This window comes from Mixophyes fleayi, chromosome 12, assembly GCF_038048845.1.
Source record: "Mixophyes fleayi isolate aMixFle1 chromosome 12, aMixFle1.hap1, whole genome shotgun sequence".
Classification (NCBI taxonomy): Eukaryota; Metazoa; Chordata; class Amphibia; order Anura; family Limnodynastidae; genus Mixophyes; species Mixophyes fleayi.
In genome coordinates, this window is record NC_134413.1 from 15,967,808 (window position 1) to 15,993,570 (window position 25,763).

General features: G+C 40.0%; 1 protein-coding gene across 2 annotated transcripts in view; it reads left to right on the forward strand.

Annotated features, from left to right (window-relative positions):
• Nucleotides 1–24,582, forward strand: part of MDGA2 (MAM domain containing glycosylphosphatidylinositol anchor 2) — a 241,464-nt gene extending 216,882 nt beyond the window's left edge. For both annotated transcript variants that reach the window (XM_075192161.1, XM_075192162.1), the window contains exons 11-15: nt 1,009–1,164; nt 1,793–1,951; nt 17,451–17,581; nt 22,617–22,722; nt 23,651–24,582. In XM_075192161.1, coding sequence (XP_075048262.1) covers nt 1,009–1,164; nt 1,793–1,951; nt 17,451–17,581; nt 22,617–22,722; nt 23,651–23,745 — 647 coding nt within the window. In that variant the 3' untranslated portion in view covers nt 23,746–24,582. The remainder of the gene's footprint in view (nt 1–1,008; nt 1,165–1,792; nt 1,952–17,450; nt 17,582–22,616; nt 22,723–23,650) is intronic.
• Nucleotides 24,583–25,763: the final 1,181 nt, after the last annotated feature.

The following is a 25,763-nucleotide window of genomic DNA, read 5'->3' on the forward strand; positions in this document are numbered from 1 at the left end:
GATTGGCTGTCACATCATAGCCAAACGCTATACTCTTCACATGTAAGAATATGCTGGTGGCTTCTCCTTCATGTCAATGGCCAGCGGTCAGTGAGGGGACACTGGAGGAGAATTAAAATCACTAGATCAGTGACTTTATGCCACTCATTCAGTGGTTTAGGTGACCCCATAACCATTGGGGCTCTAGACAACTGCCTAGTTTTCCTTCATCAATAGCTTTTCAATGTCACAGTAGTTGTCCTTCAAGGGAATTGTCCTTCAAGGGAGTTGTCCACTTTTAGACACCCACTTATCAATCACACCTGCCTCTCCGTACAGCCAGGAAACCCCTCGTTGCCGGAATTCCTGTGCTGGACAGTGTCGAATGCTGCTAATTGTCTACGTAGCGATACTTCAGGCAAAATGATACCATTGCAGGCAGCCCCTTGCTCTCCAATAAAAATCTGTTCTAAAGTTACGTACAAACAATCCTCCAAGGCTGAGAACTGTAGCACGAAATGCCGAAAGGAAGGACATGTTTTTTTAAGAAGGGATTGCTCAAAAGTGGTCAACTCCTTTGAGGGGCATGCAAGCTTGTTACATGTCACTTAAACTATTGTATGAGTAAATAGTAAAAATAGTAAATAATAGAATCTAAAATCTGAACGGAATTTTACTGATAAACATTTGCACACATACGGAGGGTACTTACAGAGATTAAGGGGAGCTAGAGAAGAGATGCTCTGTTTTGGAGATAGAACGGGCATGATTTTGGTGCAGACATAAGATCTGGTCTTGCCGGACGGAGAAATGCCGAAAGGTCACTTGAATATCAGACAGAATTAGGACGCCAGAGGCTACTTGCACTGCTAATGGATTTATTTAGAGTTTCAACAAATTCAACTTTATTATACTCGTAAAAGCAGCATATGAGAACATTATTCTTGTCAGTCGTCAGCAGGGCCCAGTGTGTGAGCAGTTTGCTAACTCTGCTCAACTTAATTCCAAATGTGTGTTTTTTTTTAATAGGGGAATTTCACTGTGGATTTGAAGATGGTAGCATCTGTTTGTTCACTCAGGATGACTTAGATATCTTTGACTGGACAAAGCAAAGTGCAAGCACAAGAGATACTAGGTATACACCAAACACAGGACCTACGACGGACGCAGGAGGATCCAAGCAAGGTATACGTCTATTTATGTATGTGAGAGATTACGGGAAAATGGGCAACACAAACGTTTTTCATTCGTTTTCATAAAGGTAAAAAAAATAAATAAAAGATAAAGATTTATCATGTTCCATATGCTGGAAAATCTGACATTTGAGGTGACCGGTGCCCTTAATTTATACTAAAATCTGCATATTGCTGACAAACAGAATTGTATTTTTAAAAACAAAAGTGTTTAGTTGAGACGAATTAAGCTCCTCTCCCTATTAAAACAGTTGCCAACTTTATAAGAGATGCAAAAATGCCCTTCTCTATTACTCTAAGAACTTTTACCCAAAATAGCAGAACCACTGAGGTTCCTAAGCATGCGATCACCATAGTTCAAGGAGATCACCCCCCCCTCCCCCATAGAGGCTTGCACAATGGTGCAAAAGAAAATGGTAGTGTTTCCCGTAGCAACTAATTGCATTCTGTCATTCTTCTAGTGCAGATTAGGAAATTATAATAGCTGACTGGCGACTATGAGCAACACCAACTTTTTTCCTTTGCTCCATTTTTCATAAATGACCCCCAATAAATTCTAGTTCACAGAATGTCTGTAATATTACTATATCCAGTATTAAATGTATTCCTCTTTCTGGTAGGTTTCTACATGTACATTGAAACATCTCGCCCACGTCTGGAAGGAGAGAAAGCGCGGCTGCTGAGTCCCGTATTCAACATAGCGCAGAAGAATCCGTATGGATCCAGCAACTCAGCCTATTGTTTTATTTTTTTCTACAATATGTATGGGAGACATATAGGTAAGTTATTCTTCTAAAGATATCGCTGTATGGCTGTAGTGTAACTTAAACAATGTAAATGCAGGTGACAAAGGAATCCTTTGTGTAGCCCAAACAGTCTCCAAGAGATCTATTCTAACCTATAGTAGGTGTTATTATGCAGGGTAAGACAGATGCAATTAAAACTGGCAATGAAACTCCAGCTAAATGTTCACTGACATGTCTGCTGCATTGGTATAATTCAAGCGAGCAGAAACATCATCTTTAGATTAGAGATGCTCAGGCTCGGTTCCTCGAGAAACCGAACATACCCGAACTTAGGGGATCCGCGTACCGAGCCGAGCCAGCTCGGTACTGTTGCAGGCCCTCCGAAGTGTAAACGGGGCAAAACGTCATTGTGACGTCGTAAGATCTCGGATCTCGCGAGTTTTGAATTCCTTTTAAAGATCCAACATCACGGAGGGTGGAAGGAAGGGCGGACCCCGTTTATCTTTTCTGCCACTGCTGTGTGCCAGTGTGCCCTAGATGTGCTAGATACTGCCGTGTGTTTGTGTCATTGCTCTGTCGCTTACCATCCAGCCAGGTCGCTGCAGTATTTGTCCGAAAGTGTATGAAAATAATATTGTGACCTGTGAGGTGGTCAAAATTGACTGCAAATGACTTGAAATTAGTGTTATTGATGTTAATAATAACGTAGGAACAAAAAAGAGCAAGATTATGTGAGATTTAGCATATTTTAGGGTTTTTTCTAAAAAATCCAAAACCAAAACACACGAGGGTGGTTTTGCCAAAACCAAAACACAAAGCTAATCCAGATCCAAAACCAGTGAACATCTCTACTTTAGATATTAATAACAAGAGAGCTATAGAATTGTTTCCAGTCCATCCTGACATAACATCCAAAACAGAATTAGGCACATTTTATTGTTATGTTTAGTAAAGAATTATTAAAGTAATCTCCCTATGTCCAATAGCGGTATATACAGAATTGACTCTGTATTTCAGCTAGGTGCTCTCGGTGATAGAATCTAGTACTCAAAGCAGAGTGCAAAAATCCAAACATAGTATACAAGGGATACAATACTCTGTGTTTCTCCCATTACTGTGTGTTCATAGTTATGTTTATTATCATTTTCATGTTTTTAGTAATGGAGTGATGGGGAACCTGAGCCCTTAGAGGGCAGCATGGTGCGGTCCTGTAACGTTCAAAAGGGCAGTAATAAGATAAGACAATACCTTTAACCAAAGAAAGAGACACCTATCTGTAATAACATATCACCAGGCATTTTAAACAAATGTTACAGGCTATAACAAAGAAATCTGACAATAGAGCAGGGAGGATCTAGCAGCCCCAAGTGAAGGCTGATGCGCATCACGGTACAATATAAGGGTATTACAAATCACCAAGACATTCAATGATCATATAAAAGCGGAAGGCTTTTAAAAAGAAAAAGTGGAGGTGTTGCCCATATCAACCAATTAGACCCTAGCTATCATTTATTTATTACATTCTAGAAAACGATATTTAGACTCTGATTGGTTGCTATAGGCAACACCTCCCCTTTTCTTTTTCAGAATCACACCTGTAGTGTTTTTACACCGGTCACATGACTCCTGGTTGGCTTCTAATACTACTTTCTATTGTACATTAAGAGGCCTCATTTAAAGTAGTTATTTAATCGTAACTGTAAGCTTTCAGCTGCAAAATTGCAGCCTAATACCTGCATTTGGAGTTGCATGCAACTTAGGGTAAGTACAATTCTAAATACACTGTAAAGTTGTAGCTGCATTAAGATCTAAGAGCATTGCCATGCAACCAAAGTAAAGATATGGCAGTCATCATCACTGTCAATTTGATTATATTAATGCACATACCCAGTGCCCCTGGGAATGGGATATTGTTTGCTGTTCTAGGGGTGAGGTCATGATGAAGTGTACAGTTAAAAATACAAAACACAAGCGACTCCCGAACACCACTGGCATTAATACAATTATGTCATAAAATAAACCCATTAGTACTTAACAACCATTGTTCAATTATCTTGCCTAGCAAAATGCATTGACACATCCCTAACCGCCATTAAAAAGCCCTTTGTTCTCAAAAATGCATCTCTCTATCTAACCACACTTCGGTTAATGACAGCCAATGACTGTGATCTCTACTGCCTCCCAAATGGCTTTGGCATATTCAGAATGCATTGCTGTGGCAAACAACTATTTATTTCGATCAATTACAAGATGTATTAGCATGTTTCCCAATGGCAGAACACACTTGTGGTGATTACAGGGCTGCTTGATAACAGCAGGATCTCTATTACGGCTCAGAAGGCAATCTGTCCCATTTATATGTGAATGGTTCTCTTCTGAGTGGTCTCCATTTAGGAGGATACATACTGTTTTCTAACATACTATTACAATACATATTGAATTTTAATGGAACTTGTATGTACCTGTTATTTTCTGGATGCAGATTGTACTGGATAAACACTTTTATTTACCGATTGTAAAACAAATATTTATTGCTGCACACAGGGGGGGATTCAATTGCCGTCGATGTGGAACGCGGACATTGCGCCGCGCATATTGCTGACAATTATGGTAGAAATCTCACCAGTTCTATGTTGAGCGCCATAGATTAGAATTGATCTCACCTGGAATATCTCTATTCCATCAAATCTGTGCTCTCTCTATTTTCCGGCAAAGGCGTCTGACTGATGGGGTATACCCGTAAGACGGTGGATGCTAGCAATTAAAAAGACACACCTCTGTCCATCGTCAACTGATAAGTAATAAGCATGTGTCGTGAGTCGATGATGGTGGGCTGAGCTTTTTCTCTACCACGCCACCGCCCTTCTGCTACTACGGTTGTAATTCTGCTTCCTCATGTATCAATTGTTCCCCACAACTTTTAGATTGTAAGCTCATTTGGCCAGACCCATCTTTACCTTCTGTCCCTGCCATTATAAGTAAACTATTTGTATGATGTACCCCTCAATGTGCTTATGTCAACGCTTTATAAATAAAGGATAATAGAGTTTCCAATTGGCTAGTAAATGCCAACTGGTTGCTCAAAATGGGACTCATAACAGATAGAGGAATGGTGGTATTTTTTTTTAGGAAAAGGTGGTTCTATAGTCATGGTTGTGCGTGCTAAGACCTGTGGTATACAAGAGTACAGGAGGCACTGAAGAAGCAAATTGCTGCCCAGTTTTGCAATTAGCAGACAAAGGGCTAGATTTACTAAACTGCGGGTTTGAAAAAGTGGAGATGTATAGCAACCAATCAGATTCTAGCTGTCATTTATTTAGTGCACTCTACAAAATTACAGCTAGAATCTGATTGGATGCTATAGGCAACATCTCCACTTTTTCAAACCTACAGTTTTGTAAATATACCCCTAAATGTGCTTATTTTTTAAGTCTTTCTCAACAGAAAGATGACGATCATTTTTTTTTTATTTATTATAGTAAGATTAGCAGTCATCCCTCTCTTCTTTTATTAAAAAAAATAAATAAAATAAAACCCATCAGGCTAATGACATGTACTCTTTAATGACGTAAGGATGTTTAGTATATGCATCAACTGATTTATTCCTGTGTACCCGCATCCAGTTGTACTCTACGTTGTTTAACGTATGTTAGAGATACTGCTGCTTTGTGATACATTTGATGATATGAAAAAATAACCTGAAAAATAAAAGGTTTCTGCAGCGCTTTAAAACATAGCATGTGGGAAGGAAGTGTTTTTAGCCAGAATAAAACACCTAGAGAGCTGCCATTAATCCTGTTTACTGTCTGTGTATATACATAATCAGTCTCTTGTTGCTGTAAGAACTCCAGATCAATTCTCATCCATCTCTCTCCCTGATCGATCTCTTCACACCTGAATCAGTGAAAGAAAGATTTAGATTCAGTGAATTTCTCAGACCGCAGCTTGTCGATATGTTTGTCCCTGATCCTCCATCGATGATCAATAGTTTAGTGTTTTGGATTTTTTGTTTGTTTGCCCACACAGTTATGTCAGTATTTTCTCTTAGTCCAAGCAGAGGATGAACAGATCTTTTCTATGTCAATTGCACAACACAACGGGGCTCATCTACATTTAGACACGGTTGTGCACCTAGCCTACATGGGCAAATACGCACGCAAAATAAGCTGTATACACACGTGTGTTTAGTCGGAAGCATCTCAAGATGCGTCCTGCTCAAAAATGGTAGTCATGCGTGCAAGTGTGTAAACTAACGCTCCAACTTAGCGTAGAACAGTGGTTTGACGGTGTTAGTAGTAAATTCTAAAATCGCAATACCCCAGTGGTGGAACTACCATTGGTGCAGCCGGTGTGGTTCACCGGGGCCCATGGAGATAATGGGGCCCGCTGCACGGGGGACTAGTTATTATTATTATTTTATTATCCATTATTTGTTAGGCGCCACAAGAGTTCCACAGCGCCGTACAATGCACAAACAATAGACAGTACAGGGTAAAACATTACTGAGCAACAAACAAAAATACCTACACTTCAGAAGCTCCAAGCAGGCGAATGCAGAAAAGACGGAGCAGAAGAGTAGGTAAGGACACAAGAGGGAAGAGGGCCCTGCTCAAATGAGCTTACATCCTAAGGGAGGGTGAACAAAACTCAGGTACAAAAGGGAGCCAGTTGACGTAAAGAGAGAGAAGAGGGGACGGGAGCAGGGAAGGGAGAACGGGTTAGGTGGAAGGTTGGTAGGCTTTAAGGAACAGGTGGGTTTTTAGTGCCCGTTTGAAGGAGCTTAGAGTGGGAGAAAGACGGATGGAGCGAGGGAGGTCATTCCAGTGAAGGGGGGCTGCCCGGGAGAAGTCTTGGATTCTGGAGTGGGAAGAGGTAATCAGAGTGGAGGAGAGGTGACGGTCATTAGTTAGCTGTGGACCCGGTTTCCTCCTACCTGCTTCCCTGCATCGGGGCCCACAGCTCGCTATTTCCGTCTCCGCATTACCCTGTTCGTACACAATATAATGAAGTATCATATATACAAGTCAGAAATTTGCCTTGACAGTTATTAATAAAAGTGAAAGTCATATTTTCCATATGAAATGTAATTAAATAGAAATACCATGTACATCTGTTGTATTCCTCTTTACAAATCAAGCTGGAATTTTCCTTCCTGAATTAGTCCAAATGAAAATACCATTTAAGTAATGCGAAAAGACGGATGCGACTTGACACAATATTGCTTCTGCAGTAATGATTTAAATACTACCAGCTGGCGGGGTCAATGCGAAATCAGCCAATCAGATAGTGCTGCTGATATTCATTATCATCATTATGTATTGTTACACAAGCCCTCCAGTATTGCGTTTTTGGGCCAGCTTGGAGCTGGTCTAGATTGAGTCACACCCTATATTTTCAATAGAATTCATTTTACTGCTTCCATTGGCACTTTGGCGAAAAATCACACAACTAGTAGGCTGGACTTTGGATGTGGGGTTTACCTTTGGATGTTTGTTTTTGTGACATGTGCCACTAGAGGCATCTAGTTTGCAGAAGCATCTTATAACGATTGTCTCAGGAGGAGAGCCCTGGGGTGATGGATACACATGTTAGCCTGGTTTACGCTGACCAAACAAAGGCTCAGAGTCTAACGGGTTCCCCAGTCCTCACCAAGAACCGCCGCAAGGCAGAATGGACTTTGTTGGCGGGAACACACAGGTTGTGTCCCTCTGATCAGCCACTAGACATAACACAGCACAGAGAAAGGAACATCCGAAATCAGGTCAGCTAGCCGAGGATGGGTACACTGGGGATAGCGAGGTACAAAGTCAGGATCTGAGAGAGAGTGGTCAAAAGAAGCAAGGAATGGTACACAAGGTGTTAACAGGCACAAGCATTATGCAAGAAGGAATCAAAAGGGAAGCGAAGGTCAGCAGCAATACAGCATACAGGGAGTCAGTCTGGATATGAATACCTTTTGCTCTGACACTGCTGCAGTGTCAGAGTGAGCTTTATATACTCTGCAGATTTGAATATGCCGCCTCCCAGTCACGATCATGTGACTGCCCGAGCCAGGAGGTGCTGACCTTCTTCACAGAGGCAGAGGAAATCAGGAGCACAGGAGTGTGGAGCAGGTAGGTATTCTGACACCAGGGGGTAAATGTATGAACCTGCGGGTTCTTCAACACCCACGTGTTCAGCGTGTTCGGTGATTAAATTTCAAGCGGTGCTGCATTGTAAAGGGAAACTTCCCTTTGCAATGCAGGGCCGCTTGAAATTTAATCGCCGAACACGCTGAACACGCGGGTGTTGAAGAACCCGCAGGTTCATACATTTACCCCCAGATCTCCAGAGAACAGAAAGTGATGTAAGACCAAGGTGTTTTATGCTGTACATCCAGTGCTCTTTGTAAGCTAGGTCCAATGAGTTGTATCCTCCAGCTAACTATAGTAGGGGCATTTTCAGTAGGCTGCTATACTGTGGTATGCCATACCACATGTCAGATCACATTCACAAAAGGACGGCATAGATTCAACAGGTCTTCTCACGGGTATAGTGGTTCGTTATCAAATCAGGTAGTGCCAGAATTGGTCAGCACGGCCACCCACGGTTCATATATAAGAAAATGAAAATTCACATAGTGTAATTCTGTATCAAACATTAAAACTTTTATTGACACTGAGATAAAATATTGACAACTAGCATCCTTAGTTAAACAATATAATGCCCGTACTAGATGTAGAATAAAAGTAAGCCTTGTATGGTCAATCAATGCTTGTACCCGGGATGAAGCAGAGCAAGGCACGGGTTCCAGTATGTGGTTCAATGAATAACAGGTGCAGTCAGATCTCCACTCTCACACCGACGCGTTTCAGCTCACCTGGAGCCTTTCTCAAGGTGAATTGAGAGAGACTCGGGTCAATTTTGGTAGCAGTCAATAACCAACCAATAGACCCCTCGGAAGACCTGTTGAGATCTATGCCGTCCTTTTGTGAATGTGATCTGACATGTTCTGAGCAGCATCTGACAGTCGTATGAGAGGTTACCACAGAACTGCTATACCATTGTGGTGTGAGCAGGGCTGCCAAGAGGAATTCAGGGCCCGGGTACAACAAACTCATGGGGCCCCCCCATAGTTGAGTAAGCCCTAAAAATTTTTTGCGACGCCTAACGGCGGCGCAAAAAACACGACGCGGGTTTGGTCATACATTCAGGGGCGTGTCAATGCGCCATTGGGGCGTGGCTAGCCTAACGACGGTGCAAAAATTTTCGGGAATGTGGTCATACATTTGGGGCCGTGGCAATGCACCGTTGGGCGCATAGCTAGCACATCAAAATCACTAGGTCCTGAATTCACCACAGCGTCACATATGTCCAAGCACTCCTGACTTTTAAGACATCCAGCACCACAGTGTAGTATACAAAGAATGCAGTGTGTACACAAACAGTTCAGTCTTGGCCTGCGCCCACTGGGCTCACCAAACATTGGCATTGTCCCTACTAGAATCACAACATTTCACACACTATGCTGCTCTGTCCTACCTGTTCTTCTCACTTTCTCCACCCGAGGCTGCTGGTTTCTTTAGTTGTGGCTTGCCTGGATCTTGGAATGTAGAAGGACCTATTTGGGAAAAAAATGGCTACATTTAGAAAATTTCAGTCAGACGCAGCGTTAAATCAATAGCACCCACGATTAATAATTAGGCCTTCCTCCAGCCCCAACATTAAAATAATAGAATTCACATGTAATAAATAAACCTATTTCCCGTCATGCAAACAGCCTAGCAATACCTATTTCCCGCAACCATCACTGCCATTAAATAATTCATAGTCACATTTAATAAATAGACCTCATCCTCCCCAAACTCACCTCCACATTCAATAGGCCCCAAATCACCCCATCTTAAATTAATAATCCCCACTATTAAATTGCCTCACCATCACCCTACAAACAAAATAGCGCCCATTAATTAGCCACCACCTACCGCACACACACTACATTGCAACAAGCCCCATCACAACTACACTGCGCCCTCCATGCTGCTTTCCCCCCTTTTTATTCACTCTGTGCCTCTTTGCCCCTTTTTTTTATAACTCTGTGCCTCTCTGCCGCTGTTTTCCTCCTCTGTGCCTCTCTGCCCCTGTTTTCCTCCTCTGTGCCTCTCTTTTCCTCCTCTGTGCCTCTCTTTTCCTCCTCTGTGCCTCTCTTTTCCTCCTCTGTGCCCCCTTTTCCTCCTCTGTGCCTCTCTTTTCCTCCTCTGTGCCCCTCTTTTCCTCCTCTGTGCCCCTCTTTTCCTCCTCTGTGCCCCTCTTTTCCTCCTCTGTGCCCCTCTTTTCCTCCTCTGTGCCCCTCTTTTCCTCCTCTGTGCCTCTCTTTTCCTCCTCTGTGCCCCTCTTTTCCTCCTCTGTGCCTCTCTTTTCCTCCTCTGTGCCTCTCTTTTCCTCCTCTGTGCCTCTCTTTTCCTCCTCTGTGCCTCTCTTTTCCTCCTCTGTCCCTCTCTTTTCCTCCTCTGTGCCTCTCAGTTTCTTTCCTTACCTTTTGTCAGCTTCTTTCTTTTCTTCTCTTCTCTTCTGTCTTCTCTTCTTTCTTCTTCTTTGGTCTTGTCAGGCTGCGGCGCTCCTCACTGACTGACTGCCGGGCGTGACTTGATGACGTCACGCCCGACAGTCAGTGTGAATGGAGAAGACAGGAGAGGAGGGACGCGGCGCCGCGGTCACGTGAGTATTGATTTTTTTTTTTTTTATTTTATTTCTTATAGCTCCCCCCACCAACGCCCCCCCCCCCTCCCCCTACCCCGCGGGAATTTTTTTTTTAAAAAAATAAAAATACGCAAAATACAAAAAAATAAAATAAAATAAAAAAATGACAAAAAATAGCAGCAAGGGCCCGGCCCGGGCCCCCTGGCATGGCCGGGCCCGGGTAAAATGTACCCGCCTCCCCCCCCTCTCGGCGGCCCTGGGTGTGAGAACGGAAATCCACACGGAGAGTTTCAGGTTCATTTATTGTGTCTATAGAGACATTGACTTACATTCATGATAAAAGGAGTATTTTATTAAAGAAGCTTTATTGCTGATCTTGATGACAGGATCATTTCTTGGAGGATTCATATCTTCAATTAGACTTCTTGCTGATTTTGAATATGTACATTTGATTATGCTATTCATTATTTGATTATTGAAGATCATTTGTCTTCCGAACTATTGATTGGCGCCTGTCAGTTTATCTATTATTTTTGCAATAATGCATAAGGTCATAGGGTTAAAATAGTCTCCTAATGATCATAAATTACAGTAAACTCCCACAGACTTTATTGGCAAAACTTAATAAAACAAATAAACTCAAAAAGACAAAAGATAAATTAATTCCAGTTTGCAAATGAGACTTGATACAAATTCACAATATAGAGTAATAAAACATATTTGTCCTGGTTCTATTTTTTGTTTTATTATTCTTTATTTATTGATACACAGCAGTGAACAGCAAGAGTATCATACCGTAAATAAATACCGTATAATGACATGAAACGCCAGGTAAAGATGTATTATATCGTGAAGTGTATTCACCCCCCACCTTCAGCTGCTAATTCCTGTTATAGCGAATAGCTGACACGAGAAAAGGGACCTTTAACAGCTTCTATCGGTACATAGCAATCTGGATACGCTGTCATTTCAGTGATCCGATTAACCTCTTGACATGTACTACACAATGATTGCTGGTATTTCCAACATCACAATGCCACTTGATCCTGGCTGAACAGAGCCCGTCACTCTAATCTCATACGGGCCTTACATACAACCGTGATCCTGAAGGCTTTTGGGATTTACATAGATTCTCTGCACTTTCTTTTTAATTAATATAAAAAAAAAATGAAATGACATCAACAGTAAACCTGTCTGCAGGCGTTGTGTAGAAACTTGCTGTGTTAGAGGCCTTGGTACGCCCTCTGTCACGCTGCCTGAACACAGCAATATAACATTATTTTTTTGTTGAGTAAATGTATTAGGCCTTCTAAAAAGGAAAAGTGGAAGTTTCCCAAAACAACCAATAAGATTCCAGCTCTCATTTTATAGACTGTACTAGATAAATGATAGCTACAATCTGATTGGTCGGATGGGCAACACCTTCACTTATTTGGAAGATTTGAAAAATTTACATAAATGTCTTATTTTTGCTGGCTTTGTACAGTTGCGTACAGTATATAACCTTCATTCCAACACAGTCCTGGGGGTATATTTACTAAACTGCGGGTCTGAAAAAGCCTTTAGCAACCAATCAGATTCTAGCTTTCATTTATTTAGTGCATTCTACATCATGACAGCTAGCATCTGATTGGTTGCTATAGGCAACATCTTCACTTTTTCAAACCCACAGTTTAGTAAATATACCCCCTGGTGTCCCATGCTGTGTGGGTGATATAAGTGTGCTTTTGTATGTGCTATATTGTGTCAATCAATCAGAGGTTCTTTATGTTTTTCCAGGGCTCAGATTTTTGCTCATAGTCCACGTTAATCACATCCGTGGCTTAGCTTTGAATTAAAAGAATGTTTGCTTTTAATGTCTGTAAATAAAGTAAAGTAATAAAATAAAATAAAACAATAGTTAATAAAAGCTCACATAGTCATGTAAATAAAGTAAACTAATAAAATAACATAAAACAATAGTTAATAGAAGCTCTCATAGTCATGTTAGCTTTTGTTGAATCAGCAGACTTCAAACCATATAAAATGCTAAAACCTAGGCAATTTGAATGTATTAAAAGGAGCAAGATCTCATAGCCTAAATGAGATAATGACTCTTTTTTTCCTAAGTTAGGCCTCATAGGTTAAAACCTATCATGTAAATGACGTGAGCAGTTTTATCATTCTTTAAGGAGCACAGAAGTGTTGGCATTTCAGAGAAGTCTGTAACTGAAAAATATAATTGATGCAAACTTTTGCTGCTATAATTGGCTGGATTTAACTCTTTCTGTGAAAACTCTCCCCAGCCAGTGAATACATACCTCACAACTGTCTTGAGGTGGGCGGGGTTTTACACAAATATGTGGGCGAACTTTGGGACTCAGTATCTGCTTTGTATCTACTACATGTTTGTACAAACTGAAACAAACTGAAAATTTCCAGCAGTTGAGTTTGTGGGAAGATCTAAGATATTTTTGGAGTGCGGGAGGAAACCCATGCAAACACGGGGAGAACATACAAACTCCACACAGATAAGGTCGGGAATCAAACTCATGACCCCAGTGCTGTGAGGCAGAAGTGCTAACCACTAAGCCACCGTGCTCTTAATGTTTTATTAAACTTTTTTTTAACATACTTATAATTAATTTTTCCTAAGTAGTGTAGGGATAAAATAAGTAACATGTCGTTCCTCTTAGGATATTGTTATCTTGTTCTTTGCTATGCTTGACTGGCCTTTTCTCCTCTCAATAGAAGTTTTAATGAGTCAGGCTAGTCTACAGATCCTTGTCGCACTTCCGTGAAAGACTTGTTCTTTTGAACCAGTTTTCTTCACAATGGCATTGATTTCTAAACACCCTGTATTTTCGTGTAACAGGCGCCGTTTCAGCCTGGCATAGAATATCCAGCGCGTACATTGGGTTCATTAGGAGAGACACTCTTCTGTCTCCGAATTCTTACTAAAGGTCATTATAGGAAGTTTCAAAAGCTCTCTACTGTCAGTCTGTCAGATGCTAATATGGTGTCTACTCTTTGATGAGTCCTTTAACATTATGAAAGTTTGCCAGGGAATATGTAATGCAAAATAAAATGAGCAAATGGGCAATATACCAGACCCTGATGTCCTGTACAAATTGTTGCTTGATATTAGGTAATAATAAATTTAAATGCTATTATTAATATAATGTATTTATATAGCATGACCAGATAATGCAACACATAGAGAATTTGTCATCCACACCAGTCCTTGTCCTATTGGAACTTATTATTATTATTATTAGTTTTTATTTATAGGGCGCTACTAGGTGTCCGCGGCGCCGTACAGGGACAAACGAGATTACAATACGAGGGGAGACAGCACAGTACAGTAAACAATAAGCACAGTAACTCAGTGAGCTCAAGGCACAGCTTGAGGGGAGGGGAGAGGGGAAGGTCAGCCAGCAACGGCACCTAGGAGGGAGGGCACAGATGAGAGGGAGACCCCCAGGGGAAAGAGAAGGAAGCGAGAGGGGATGGGGAAAGAGGGTCCTCGAGGAGGAAGGCAGGGTAGCTGGCAAGCTGAGTTAAAAGTGGTGAGCTCAAAGCACAGCTAGAGAGGGCGGGGGAGGGGAGAGGGGAAGGTCCGCCAAAGACGGAGTCCAAGAGGGAAGGCACGGATGACAGGGAGACCCCCAGGGGGGAGAGGAAGGAGCGAGAGGGGATGGGCGGAAGAGGGTCCTCAAGGAGGAGGGCTAAGTAGCTGGAGAGCAGAGTTAACAGTGGTGAAGACAGGAGGAGAGAATACCCTGCTCAAAGGAGCGTACAATCTAAGGGTACACTTAGTCTAAATTACCTAACACACAAGCACACAAAACACGGTCCAATTGACCTACCTTGTATGTCTTCAGAGTGTGGAAGGAAACCCGTGCAAACATTAGTAGAACATCCAAACACCACACGGTCAGGAATTGAACTCAGGACTCCAACACGGTGAGGCAGTAGTGCCAAAAACTGTCACCATGCTACTATATTATATGATAGATTATATAGAGTTTCCATCACTCATTTGTTCTCAGATTGAATTCTTGGGCTCAAAAAGGTGTAGAAAGTGCAGCAAAGAGTTGTTGGCCAGTGTCAATCTTAGTGTGTCCCATAGTGGATAACTAGGTGTTGTGCCAATTTTGGATCTCAAAACGAGGCAAAACGTTAATTCCGGGAAAAAAAATAGATGTTAAAATTGCAAGAGTTTATACCTTCTAAATATATCGAAAGCGGAGCTTTCAAATACCTTGTTTTACTTCTAGGCTACAAGTAGATCTGTGCTATAATGCTGCTCTTGTGAATCAAACAAGGGGACTTGAAGGGTGGGGTGTAGTGTATGAGGTGTGTAAAGATAAGAAATTAATTTCATTAAATAAATTAAACAACAACAAAAGCTTAGTGTAAGGTCATACCAAAACATTCAAAGACTAGTAATATGCACTTCTCAATGGGCACAGCATTCACCAGTAGCTGGAGCTTTCAAATACTTTGTTTTACTTAAGTGGTTGTAATGCTTTGATTACAGTACATGTGGGCCGTAATGCTACCCAGGTGAATCAAACAAGGGGACTATGATATATATCGCAGTTACCATGTCTATCTACATACTAATGTCCAGTTTGAGATTAATATGTCAACTTCGATTTGTAATTTTGGCTAAGGTCAAGTGTAGTTTCTGACCTAGTATGGTTGGATTGGGACGCCCTGAAGTGGCGGGTCTGATGGTCGGAAGGCCGGTGGTGTTTGGAGCCTGAGGTGGCCTGAAACTGCAGTGGTGGTAGGACTGGTATCCTCACCTTGCACAACCACAGGGTAAGGGACTGCCCGAGACTTGCAGGCAGAGGCAGTCCCGAAGACCCATGTATGTAAATATGGAAGGTATAAATTATATATATTTATTATATTAGTGAATAGTAAGAAATATGTAAAACAGACAGTTCAGATAGGCCAATAGTTGGCTTTGTCACACAAGTAAGAGTGTATAACTGATATTGGTGCAGATTTGGTTGCCAAAAACAGGCGTCTTGACAAGACAATGTAATTAAAAGTCCACATTCTGAGAAATTTAAAGGACAGAGTTTGGCACTGGCAAAGAATACATGTATAGATGAAGATATGATGGCTGATGATTTATTCCATGTGATGGAGTTAGAAAACTGTTTGTACTGGTTAATTATATTTTGAAATGAATCAGAGAAAACAAATGCATTGATGGCAGATTTACAACATCCTTCATGTGGACACAAAACCTCAACTACGATCAGCAGCTTTAGTAGACAATGTGAGGGCACAATGTTAAATGGTGCTAGTCAAAATGTCATTGTCCTTGGGTCCACTCACACATTTGTTGAAAAGGACATGCACATAGTTTAACAAGCCAAGCACTTCAATGACATGGGCTGCCACTTTTATAGCTGAAGTGCTTGATTTGCTTGGGCCCAAACAAAAGCCAACATTTTGCTTGTTGAATGGGAGAATAGATAGGCATGTTAACAAATGAATCATGGGCATTTGGATAACAGCAGTCACTGGTCATCTTCCTCATTGGTGACAAATGGCAATGTTATCATTACCCTCATCAAAGGGTCAGCAGCAATACATTGGAGAGGATCAACAGCAATACATTGGAGAGGGTCAGCAGCAATACATTGGAGAGGATCAACAGTAATACATTGGAGAGGGACAGCAGTAATACAGTGGAGAGGAACAGCAGCAATACAATGGAGAGGGACAGCAGCAATACATTGGAGAGGGTCAGCAGCAATATAATGGAGAGGGTCAGCAGCAATACAATGGAGAGGGACAGCAGCAATACAATGGAGAGGGACAGCAGCAATACATTGGAGAGGGTCAACAGCAATACAATGGAGAGGGTCAACAGCAATACAATGGAGATGAACAGCAGTAATACATTGGAGAGGGTCAACAGCAATACTTTGGCCAAAATTGGTGAAAATTTTTATAGTTGAGAAGAGATCATCAGGAAATAGACTGTAAATGACTGTCAAGGCTAAAAATAGTAATATACGAGAAAAAACTGCTCAAAATTTCTAATTAAATCCAGATCCAAAACAAAAACCTTTAATGATTTTGGGGCAAAACCTGTAACAAAACCAAAACACAAAAACGTTTTAGAACCAAAACCACCAAAACATGTGGGTTAGCTCCCTATATTTAACATATATATATATATATATATATATATATATATATATATATATATATATATATATATATATATATATACACACATTAAACCAACATTGTCAGCATAAAACTATGTTCAAGGAATCGGCAAGATACAATAGAAAAATACAGATCACAAAAATAGAAGCCTAAGGCATTTTGCTGCTGCAAACAGAACACGGACAACATTATTTTATTATTATAGTGTATGTGCTGTCCTCCAGAAGTAAGTTTAACCTTTCTATGTTGGTATAGATTGTAGTGTTTATTTATGTTTTTGCTATATATATACCTGTGTGTAGGTGACCTGAAGTTTCTACAGCTCATTGTCTGTCAAACATGGAGGAACAGAGTTTACTGATTTGTATGCAAAACACTTCCCAATGTCTCTTTGTAGGGAAGGACAGAGAAAGTGGGGTCAAAGTTTACATTGTGACACAAATGCCATTGGATCGATGGATCAAAAAGAAAAAAGTTCAAGCAAATAATTTAGTACTGCCGGGACACTTGGCTTTTACAAAGTGAAATATTTTCTGAAAGTCACAAGTCATGAAGCCCTTTAGTAAAATTAAAAATGCTAATATTTCATAAAATACAATTGCAAGGCCATGTGTCATCTGATAAAAGATAACAACAACTATACACATCCTTCTGCTTCTACTTTTCTTAGGGGGTTTGAATATATTCCTTCGACTTAAGGGGCAATCCAACACCGAAATCCCGATCTGGTCGGCCAGTGGAAACAAAGGGGAGCGGTGGCACCAGGCCCGTATAAATATACACCCAACAACTGCATTTCAGGTACGTGTGATGGGAGAACTCAGCTGATCTTATAAAAGCGATGTGCTTTCATATATCAACCCTAACCCGACCACAATCCTAAATGGCTAATGTGAAGATACGTGGTTCCCAAATCACTCGGACACAGTATTAGGGGAAAATAGAAGGATGATTTATTCTGCAGAACAGGAATAAATACAGCACGGCCCCGTAATGATAGCAGGTACAACAAATGAGGAAATCAGTTCAAATAAATCCAGTGAGATGTGTTCCACAGCGCATCTCTGGCAGAGCATCACCTCTTGGCCAAAAGTCAGTCACACCCAGGTCCAGCTCCCAGGGCAGCCTCTTTTATCACCCCCTAATCCCACCTTGTGATCTGTCTGTCCAGGGGAGTTGCAAAAGGTCTCGATTGGTGGGCTTCTCACACTATCCTGCCCCCTCCACTACCTCCCCAGGTGTCTTCCCTCAGGTGACCCCCTGCTGGGTCAGGCTCCTGGCTGGCTGTAGAGCTCACTAGTTGATAATAGGGAGCAAACAGAACTAACAATGATAGCTTAATTCACTTATCTTCTGAGTGTTCCCTGTAGAGGTGGAATTTAACCTCCTGAAGTACTTTTCCAAGGAGATGTTATAGCTACATCACTGATACTTCCTGATAGCAACTAAAAAGTGCAGTTCAGGTATGGATTAGATTAAGGGGTTGTAACACCATACACCATGCCAGTTGCTAAATTGCATAAAATTCAACCACATAGGCCAAGTTCATACATAGGCCGCTAGTGATCTTCTGCGGCCATTATTCATCATCATGCATAAATTATGTTTTGCCACTCCGAATATGGCTGGATTAGCATGCTTAGTTGGTTTGCTATAAGGCTTTGGTTCCTGTTCCTGAAAACAGCAAGTCATATAACCAGTGTATATACAAAGAGAACATCCCTAAGGACAATTATAGGACAAGTATAATCTCAAAATTCAGTTCAAGGTGGTTTTCTTTAAGTTGGCCGATGTATTTTTTTTTTATTTTTTTACTTTTAAGAGACTGAGCAAGTTTCCAAGGAAACCCATCTGAAACGAAGGCAAATCATTCACTTACATTTACTTGTTAGATGTCTATGCGGCAGCAATAAACACAGACTTGCAACTTGCAGTATGAAGTAAATCATAATCCTGCAGATGGATAATAATTGGCCTGGAGGGATAAATTAAATAAAGACAAGGTTTTTCCTGTCAGTTTCATCAGAGAAAAAGAAATCTGGCACATAAAAACAACATGGCTAATTCCCTTAAGGTATAAATGGGGAATCATGGAATATGCATTTAAACAAATTAAGCTACTTAACCTTAATGTTTCCAGGGACAAATATTGCAGATGTGAAAGAGCAAAAACAATTCTTATTGCATGATAATGACAATATCTGATTGCCTTTACCATTGTTCAGCCTTTGTTAATAGATATATACAGGATCGGAGACCAGTTGCTGGTAACCTGTAATACCCATTAACAGTTTCTGTAAAAAGAGCAATCCACATCACTATCTATAGCAAATCCAGTTTGATGATTACATTTGATTTGGAAATGTTGTAGACAACATGTACTCTATAACATTAATCTTCTAAAATGATTGGACTGTTCAGGGAGAGAAAAAAAAAGCAGAAAAGTAAGGTTCAGGCACAGTTCCCAGAGGATTCTGGGAGAAGCTACAACTGAGGCTCAGCGTGCAAACTAGAGTAGCAGATATATTTTCACAATTATATCAAAGGTTTTGAGAATCAGCATATATGTAGTAATCCACTAAACATGAACACAACAATGATGGCGCAGTTTCACTGAATGCCTACTCTCTGGGCAGAGTAAAGTGTTGTAGCAACTGCAGTGCAAAGGAGTAACAGCAGGCGAATAAAAATGGGAACTTTAAATATTAAATACAGTCTCAGGCAATGTAAATATCATCGGACTCTTGGAACCTTCAACGGCAATGATCACTCGGAGTAATATAGTTGAAGCCGGATCCTCAACCACGGTATAGTGCCGAGAAAACCACGTTGCAAACGATGAATGGCCAGTGGAAGGCAGGCGTAAACGGCTTCAGGAATGGCGGGGTCAAGGGGCTGGTAATACAGATCCTTCAGTAGTAGGATCACCCGCAGGTTCCAGAGAAGTAAGCAAGTTAGCACCAACTATGCACTGGTGGTAATAGTCAAGACTGAAAGTTCGATCAGCGTTCAGTGTAGACAAGCAATGATCAACACAAACAGCCAGATCAGTGTCGCAGGCAGCCAGTAAATAGTCGTCACTTGGAGGCCACGTTAGATGCACACAGGAACAGGTATGCTGGATGCTAGTAAGATAGACTCAATAATCTGGCAAGGCAGCTTTTCAATAACCGGATACTCTAGCTGCAAGTAGATACCTTGGCTCCTGTACGACGTCATTGCGCATCAAGGAGCACCAGACAGAGGCACACTGGATGCAGTTTATGATAGCCATGAGCTTTGTAAGCATTCCCGAGTTTTCACACGGTTTTTGAGGTTCTACTTGATGAGGCATCCCTCATTATGTACTATCATCATCATCATTTATTATATATCGCCACTAATTCCGCAGCGCTGTACAGAGCCATTGGGCTATGCAGAGCAGAAGAAGTAAACAGCCTCTGCAGTCATTCCTATTATTTAAAAAAGTCCCCTTCCATTGTAGCTTTAAAGGGAATGATAAAATGTACTGTAATTACATAAACCAACTATTTTAGATCATCTCAGCACAGGGTGAAATGACAGACTGAATCATGTACCAAATGCAAATTCAGGAATAAGACCTTGCCCAGGAAGAAAACACAAGGATCAAGCAAACCCAGTATTCTATACAATCCATTCATTTATTGACAATAGTCACGTTGCTGGAATTTCTCTAACTTGCATGCTCCCGGACAGCAGAGGACTCTGGAGTCTGAGCAGCTTTGAGTTGTGAATTTTTCTATTTTGCACCAAAGCTGGAGTGGAAAGTTCTGGCTAAGGCTATTGGCAACTTTCATGGCTTAGATTACAAAAAGAATCGCAGCCATTCGCTAATAGAGACATACATAGATACATTACATCCTATGGACAGTACTGTTTCAAAGGTTTTGACAAACCTGAACATCAATGTTCTTGTACTAAAAGAGTTCTAATCGAGTTTGATTTTTCCCACTGTACAAATATTGGACGTTCTGATTTTAGTGTATGTTCCAAGAATTAAATTTAGGAAACTAAACAAATAACTTGTTTAATAACTTAAATATACATCATCATCATCATCTATTTATATAGCGCCACTAATTCCGCAGCGCTGTACAGAGAACTCATTCACATCAGTCCCTGCCCCATTGGAGCTTACAGTCTAAATTCCCTAATGTAGACACACACTCACACACAGACAGAGGGAGACAAACAGACAGAGAGACTAGGGGCAATTTTAATAGCAGCCAATTCATCTAACAGTATGTTTTTGGAGTGTGGGAGGAAACCGGAGCACCCGGAGGAAACCCACGCAAACACAGGGAGAACATACAAACTCCACACAGATAAGGCCATGGTCGGGAATCGAACTCATGACCCCAGTGCTGCGAGGCAGAAGTGCTAACCACTAGGCCACTGTGCTGCCCTACCTAAATATACAACATAACGCAGCACTTTTCATTTTTTCTTAAACCGCATTTGTGAAATCCACTGTATTTAGTCACTTTGGGTAAACAGCACAAATGACTGTTCCCTCTATGTATGCCAAATAGGTCTTGTAGCATAATGGCAACACTCAGAATATTTACTGTTTTATTAGCCTCTCATATACATGTTCACATTATTATAAAGCCATTTTAAAAGCACTTAAACAGAAAATGCATAGATACATCTTATTTGGTACTTCATTAGGTAAGGATTGGAACAGAAGGAGAACATCTTCCACAGCCTAGAGATGTTGCGTCTGTGTTTCTGTATAGTAATAAGTGAATCTGCATCAGTTTGGTTCATGAATCTACGCCAATAGTCCAATTTTTAGTAAATTGATTCCAAATTCTGTTATTACTGTTTCAAATATTAAAAGTCAGAAAAAGTCCTACCAAGGATGTAAAAAATCTATAGTGTAGATTTGTTCTTTATCTTTAAAGCAAATTGTCATTGAAACCAATATTTGGAGTTACAGTTTTATTAAACAAAATGTCTTTTTAAAAGGAAAGTTTTTAGCAGTTTTCAAACTTTTTGATAACTTTCTGACTTTGGCTAACAGGCTGTGTAGGGAAATGAATAGTTACATTAATCTCAAGATACTAGGGCAAGTTTACAATTAGTTTACAAATTGGCAATTAGTCTTTAGCCGTCTAGTGCAAGTTAGGCATCGAAATCAAGTGCCTTATTGATAGCTGTGATTCAATGCACAAATGTCACTTAAATATAATTAATTAGTGCTACTGTCTGCACAGAACATACACAGGTAAAAACAGATATAATATTGAGACAGTTCCATTAGACCTAGTCTACCTACCTAGTCTATTACTGCATGATCTACAACAGTGTTGGAATGTTCATATGTTGATCATATTTCAAAGCACCTTCTAGTGGAGGGGAAGAAAATACAGTATTATACAGAGAATTATCTTTCCCTTATCCTTTCACCTGTTCTCTCCTTTCACGCCTCACAACCTGAGTCTAAAGGATTGGTATAGACAGAAACCTTCCCCTGTCCAGGGCTGGGCCTAGACTTTATTTTTAGGAAGGGAGGATTTAGCATAATCAAGTCCCTATTTCATTCTGATTGGTTGGCGCCACCCACGATTGGCCCTGCCCCTCTCTGTTTTGATTGACGTCTTAGACGCACTTTAAAGATAGGCTTGTGGTGCTAAGGGGAACGATTGCCCCGATCGCCGCCCCTGGATCCGCCACTGCCCTGTCCTGATATTTGGGTTACCAAATAACAAAACAGATCTGGTTAAACTTAACACCTTTACATCACCAAAAGAAATGAAAGAATAGTCAATGTCTTCATTACAGTTACAATATTGACTGTTATCTATTACAGATTATTTTTGAAGGTGTTCGAGGTCCCGGTATAGAAGGAGACATCGCCATAGATGATGTATCAATCATGGAGGGAGAGTGTACGAGGATGGATCAGCCAACCACTAGTACGTTCTAAATTTTGTCCACAAATTGAACTAATCCGATCATTTTGGCCTAAAATAGTTACAGGAGTGGATATTTTATGTTTGTCCTCTAAAGAAAACGCTTATGTGCTATCAGGAGTTATTACACTAATAATGTTAAGCCCCTGTCACTATACAATACAAGATATCAAGCTTAAATAAATTTAACATTGATTTACTTACTTAAGTAAACTTATCTAATCATAATCCACTACAATTATGTGATAATGTAACAACAGTGGAAACAGCACATTAAAAACACAATAATAGGCAACTTTACTATTTTGGGACATAGAACAGGATGATGCTAAGGAAGCCGTGGATATGTATGGGCAGAGCCACTATTGTCATTGTATTAACAGTCCTAGAACAAAGAGAAATGTGCAATTATTAGCCCAAAATAAATATATGGTAGATACTGCAAATAAAATGCATAAGTGAAATTAATATATGTATATAATCCTGTACACTATATCCTAATAAACAGAGCACAGAGATCACCGGTTAAGTATTAATTACAGGAAATGTCCTATGACCAACTCTAAATATAAGGATCTTAGATGCCAACTCAGGCATCCATGTCCTATCTAGTCCCGGTTATCATCTGGATTTCAGCTGGTAGAGCTTGCTGGGGAATGTAGTTTCACAACACCTGAAGAGCCACAGGTTGTCCAGGCTTGATCTAGTCCAGTGTTGGCTAACCTGTGACACTCCAGGTGTTCTGAAACTACAAGTCCCAGCATGCTTTGCCAATATATAGCAACTTATTGCTGGAAGGGTATGCTGGGACTTGTAGTTTCACAACACCTGGAGTGTCACAGGTTAGTCAACACTGATCTAGTCTGTAGAACCATGTCATTTGTCATTGTTGAATATTTACTTGTTTTTCTTTCTTTTATTTTATTTCCAGCTCCACCCTCTGGAGACAAAGTGTCTGGGACTATAGTGCATATATGGTTGTATCCAGTTTTCATTTTCCTTTCTTTTTTAAGTCATCAAAGGTGACCATATCCTGGCAGAGGCTACAAAATTTTCACTAGGCACTGGTACGAAGAAAGAGTCTTTGTAAACGGACAACTGAAAAACAATCTACCAAAGATTCCTCCACTAAAGGCACTGGGAATTAATGGAACATGGAATATACATTGTTACCAACCACACCCTGAAATAAAGGAGAGACCTTACAGTGCTTCTGTGGCTTTCACGAATACAGTATAATCCGAATATTCTTAAAAAAAAATTAAAAAAAGAGGAATGAATATCCTTGTCAAAGCACAACGTCATGGCTGGTTTTCTTTCAAATGAATAGAGTTTGCTTGTTACCATGGACACCTAATGGCCTGCCAACCTAAACCTCACAGTTAACAGGGTACACGAAGATCTGGCATTTATTCTCAATTCAAGAAGGTTTTTAGTACGGAATAATTATAAATAAAGCCCTTTTGCCTTGGCAGCCACCATCCAAAACGAAACCTCTGTAAAACGCCTACAGCATTTCGTCACAGCTTTGCTAATGAAAGGTACGCTGTCTCGTTTCTGCATGTAGACATCTCCAAGAAAAAAGAGAGCAGCTCAGTCTTACAAGGTTTTCCAGTTCTTGGGATTTTGCTACGGACAGAGAATACAAGTTATCGGTTGTATTAAAGGAACAAACCACCACCTTTTATAAAATGCCAGGAAACTAAGTGCCTTTAATTAACAAGCCTGAAAAAAAAAAGTTAGCTAAACAAGCTTGCTCTGCTGTGAGTGGTTTGTGAAAAAAAAAAAAACTAAAGAAAAATAAACTGTTTTATAAGCAAACTACAATCCACAAAAATAAAACACAGGCCAGATTTAAAAAAATAAATATTGCTATTGAAAGAACATGGACTTAAGTTGCTACATATACTCCATCAACATTTTATTTTTAATTTAGTTGTTTCACCTTTAAAAAAAAGACAGCCATGGCCTTTTTGCTTAATATCAGTTGAACAATATCTTATATCTAAATCTGAAAATTGGAAAACGCAATTTTTCATATTACTAGCGACTAAGGTAGTTTGAAAAGTTGTCTATGGACTTTCAGTCTGATTTTTTGTTTCTTTTTAAAATGGGAAAGTGATTTTCTTACTCTTATCTACATTTGAAATGAAATCAGTCTGATCTTAAGAGGAAAACGTTCTGAATATCTAAGACTGCAGCGTGTTTGACCCTTACAGAATCTCTGGGTCTGAAATATTAGTCTTCACTTAAAAAAAAAATGAGGGTCTGATGCCTCTGCCCGCTAATCAGACTGTGCAGATTGTGAAATAGTATTTTATTATTTTGGCAAGTTTGAAAAAAAAAAAAAAAAAAAGAAAATACACTTTTACATAAAACTGTAAAAAAATGACTGAGCTACCTGATTAAATATCATAACTTAACCAGCCACTTTTTCAATGCATTCTATATGTCCCTTATAATGTTGGCTATGAACATTTAAAGATATTTTTTGATTTCTTTAACTTCATTTAAAAATACTTTTATCTACAAAAATTATTCTTTTATGTTCTTTAAAACACTTGATGGTTACAAAAAAATGTTATGCAAGCAATTGGGCTATAAATAAAAAAAAAACATATTTAACATTGCTGAAATTGATTTAAAAAATGAAGCACAAGATGACGTCACAGAATGATGATGACCACAATTAATTATTTTATTTTTATTTTTATTTTATTTTGAATTCTGTAGAAATGTTTGTGCTAATTCAGTAATCCAACTGAAAAAAAACAAAAACTTTTACAGCTATGTTCAATAAAGCCTCTTTCCAGGTAAGGTATAATAAGTGGTCTACTGGTTATTTTTGCCTGAATATATAATACGATCTTAATTATTTCACTGTTGAAAATCACAAACTATTTTTTTTGTATGAGAAAGAAACCTATACTTTACAGTTTACTGTTTGTTTCCGTTAATGTGAACTTTTTTACAGTGTTTCTTAAAGAGAGCTTCATGACATTGAAAAACTATAAACTTTATAGCAGAATAAACAAATTGCACAT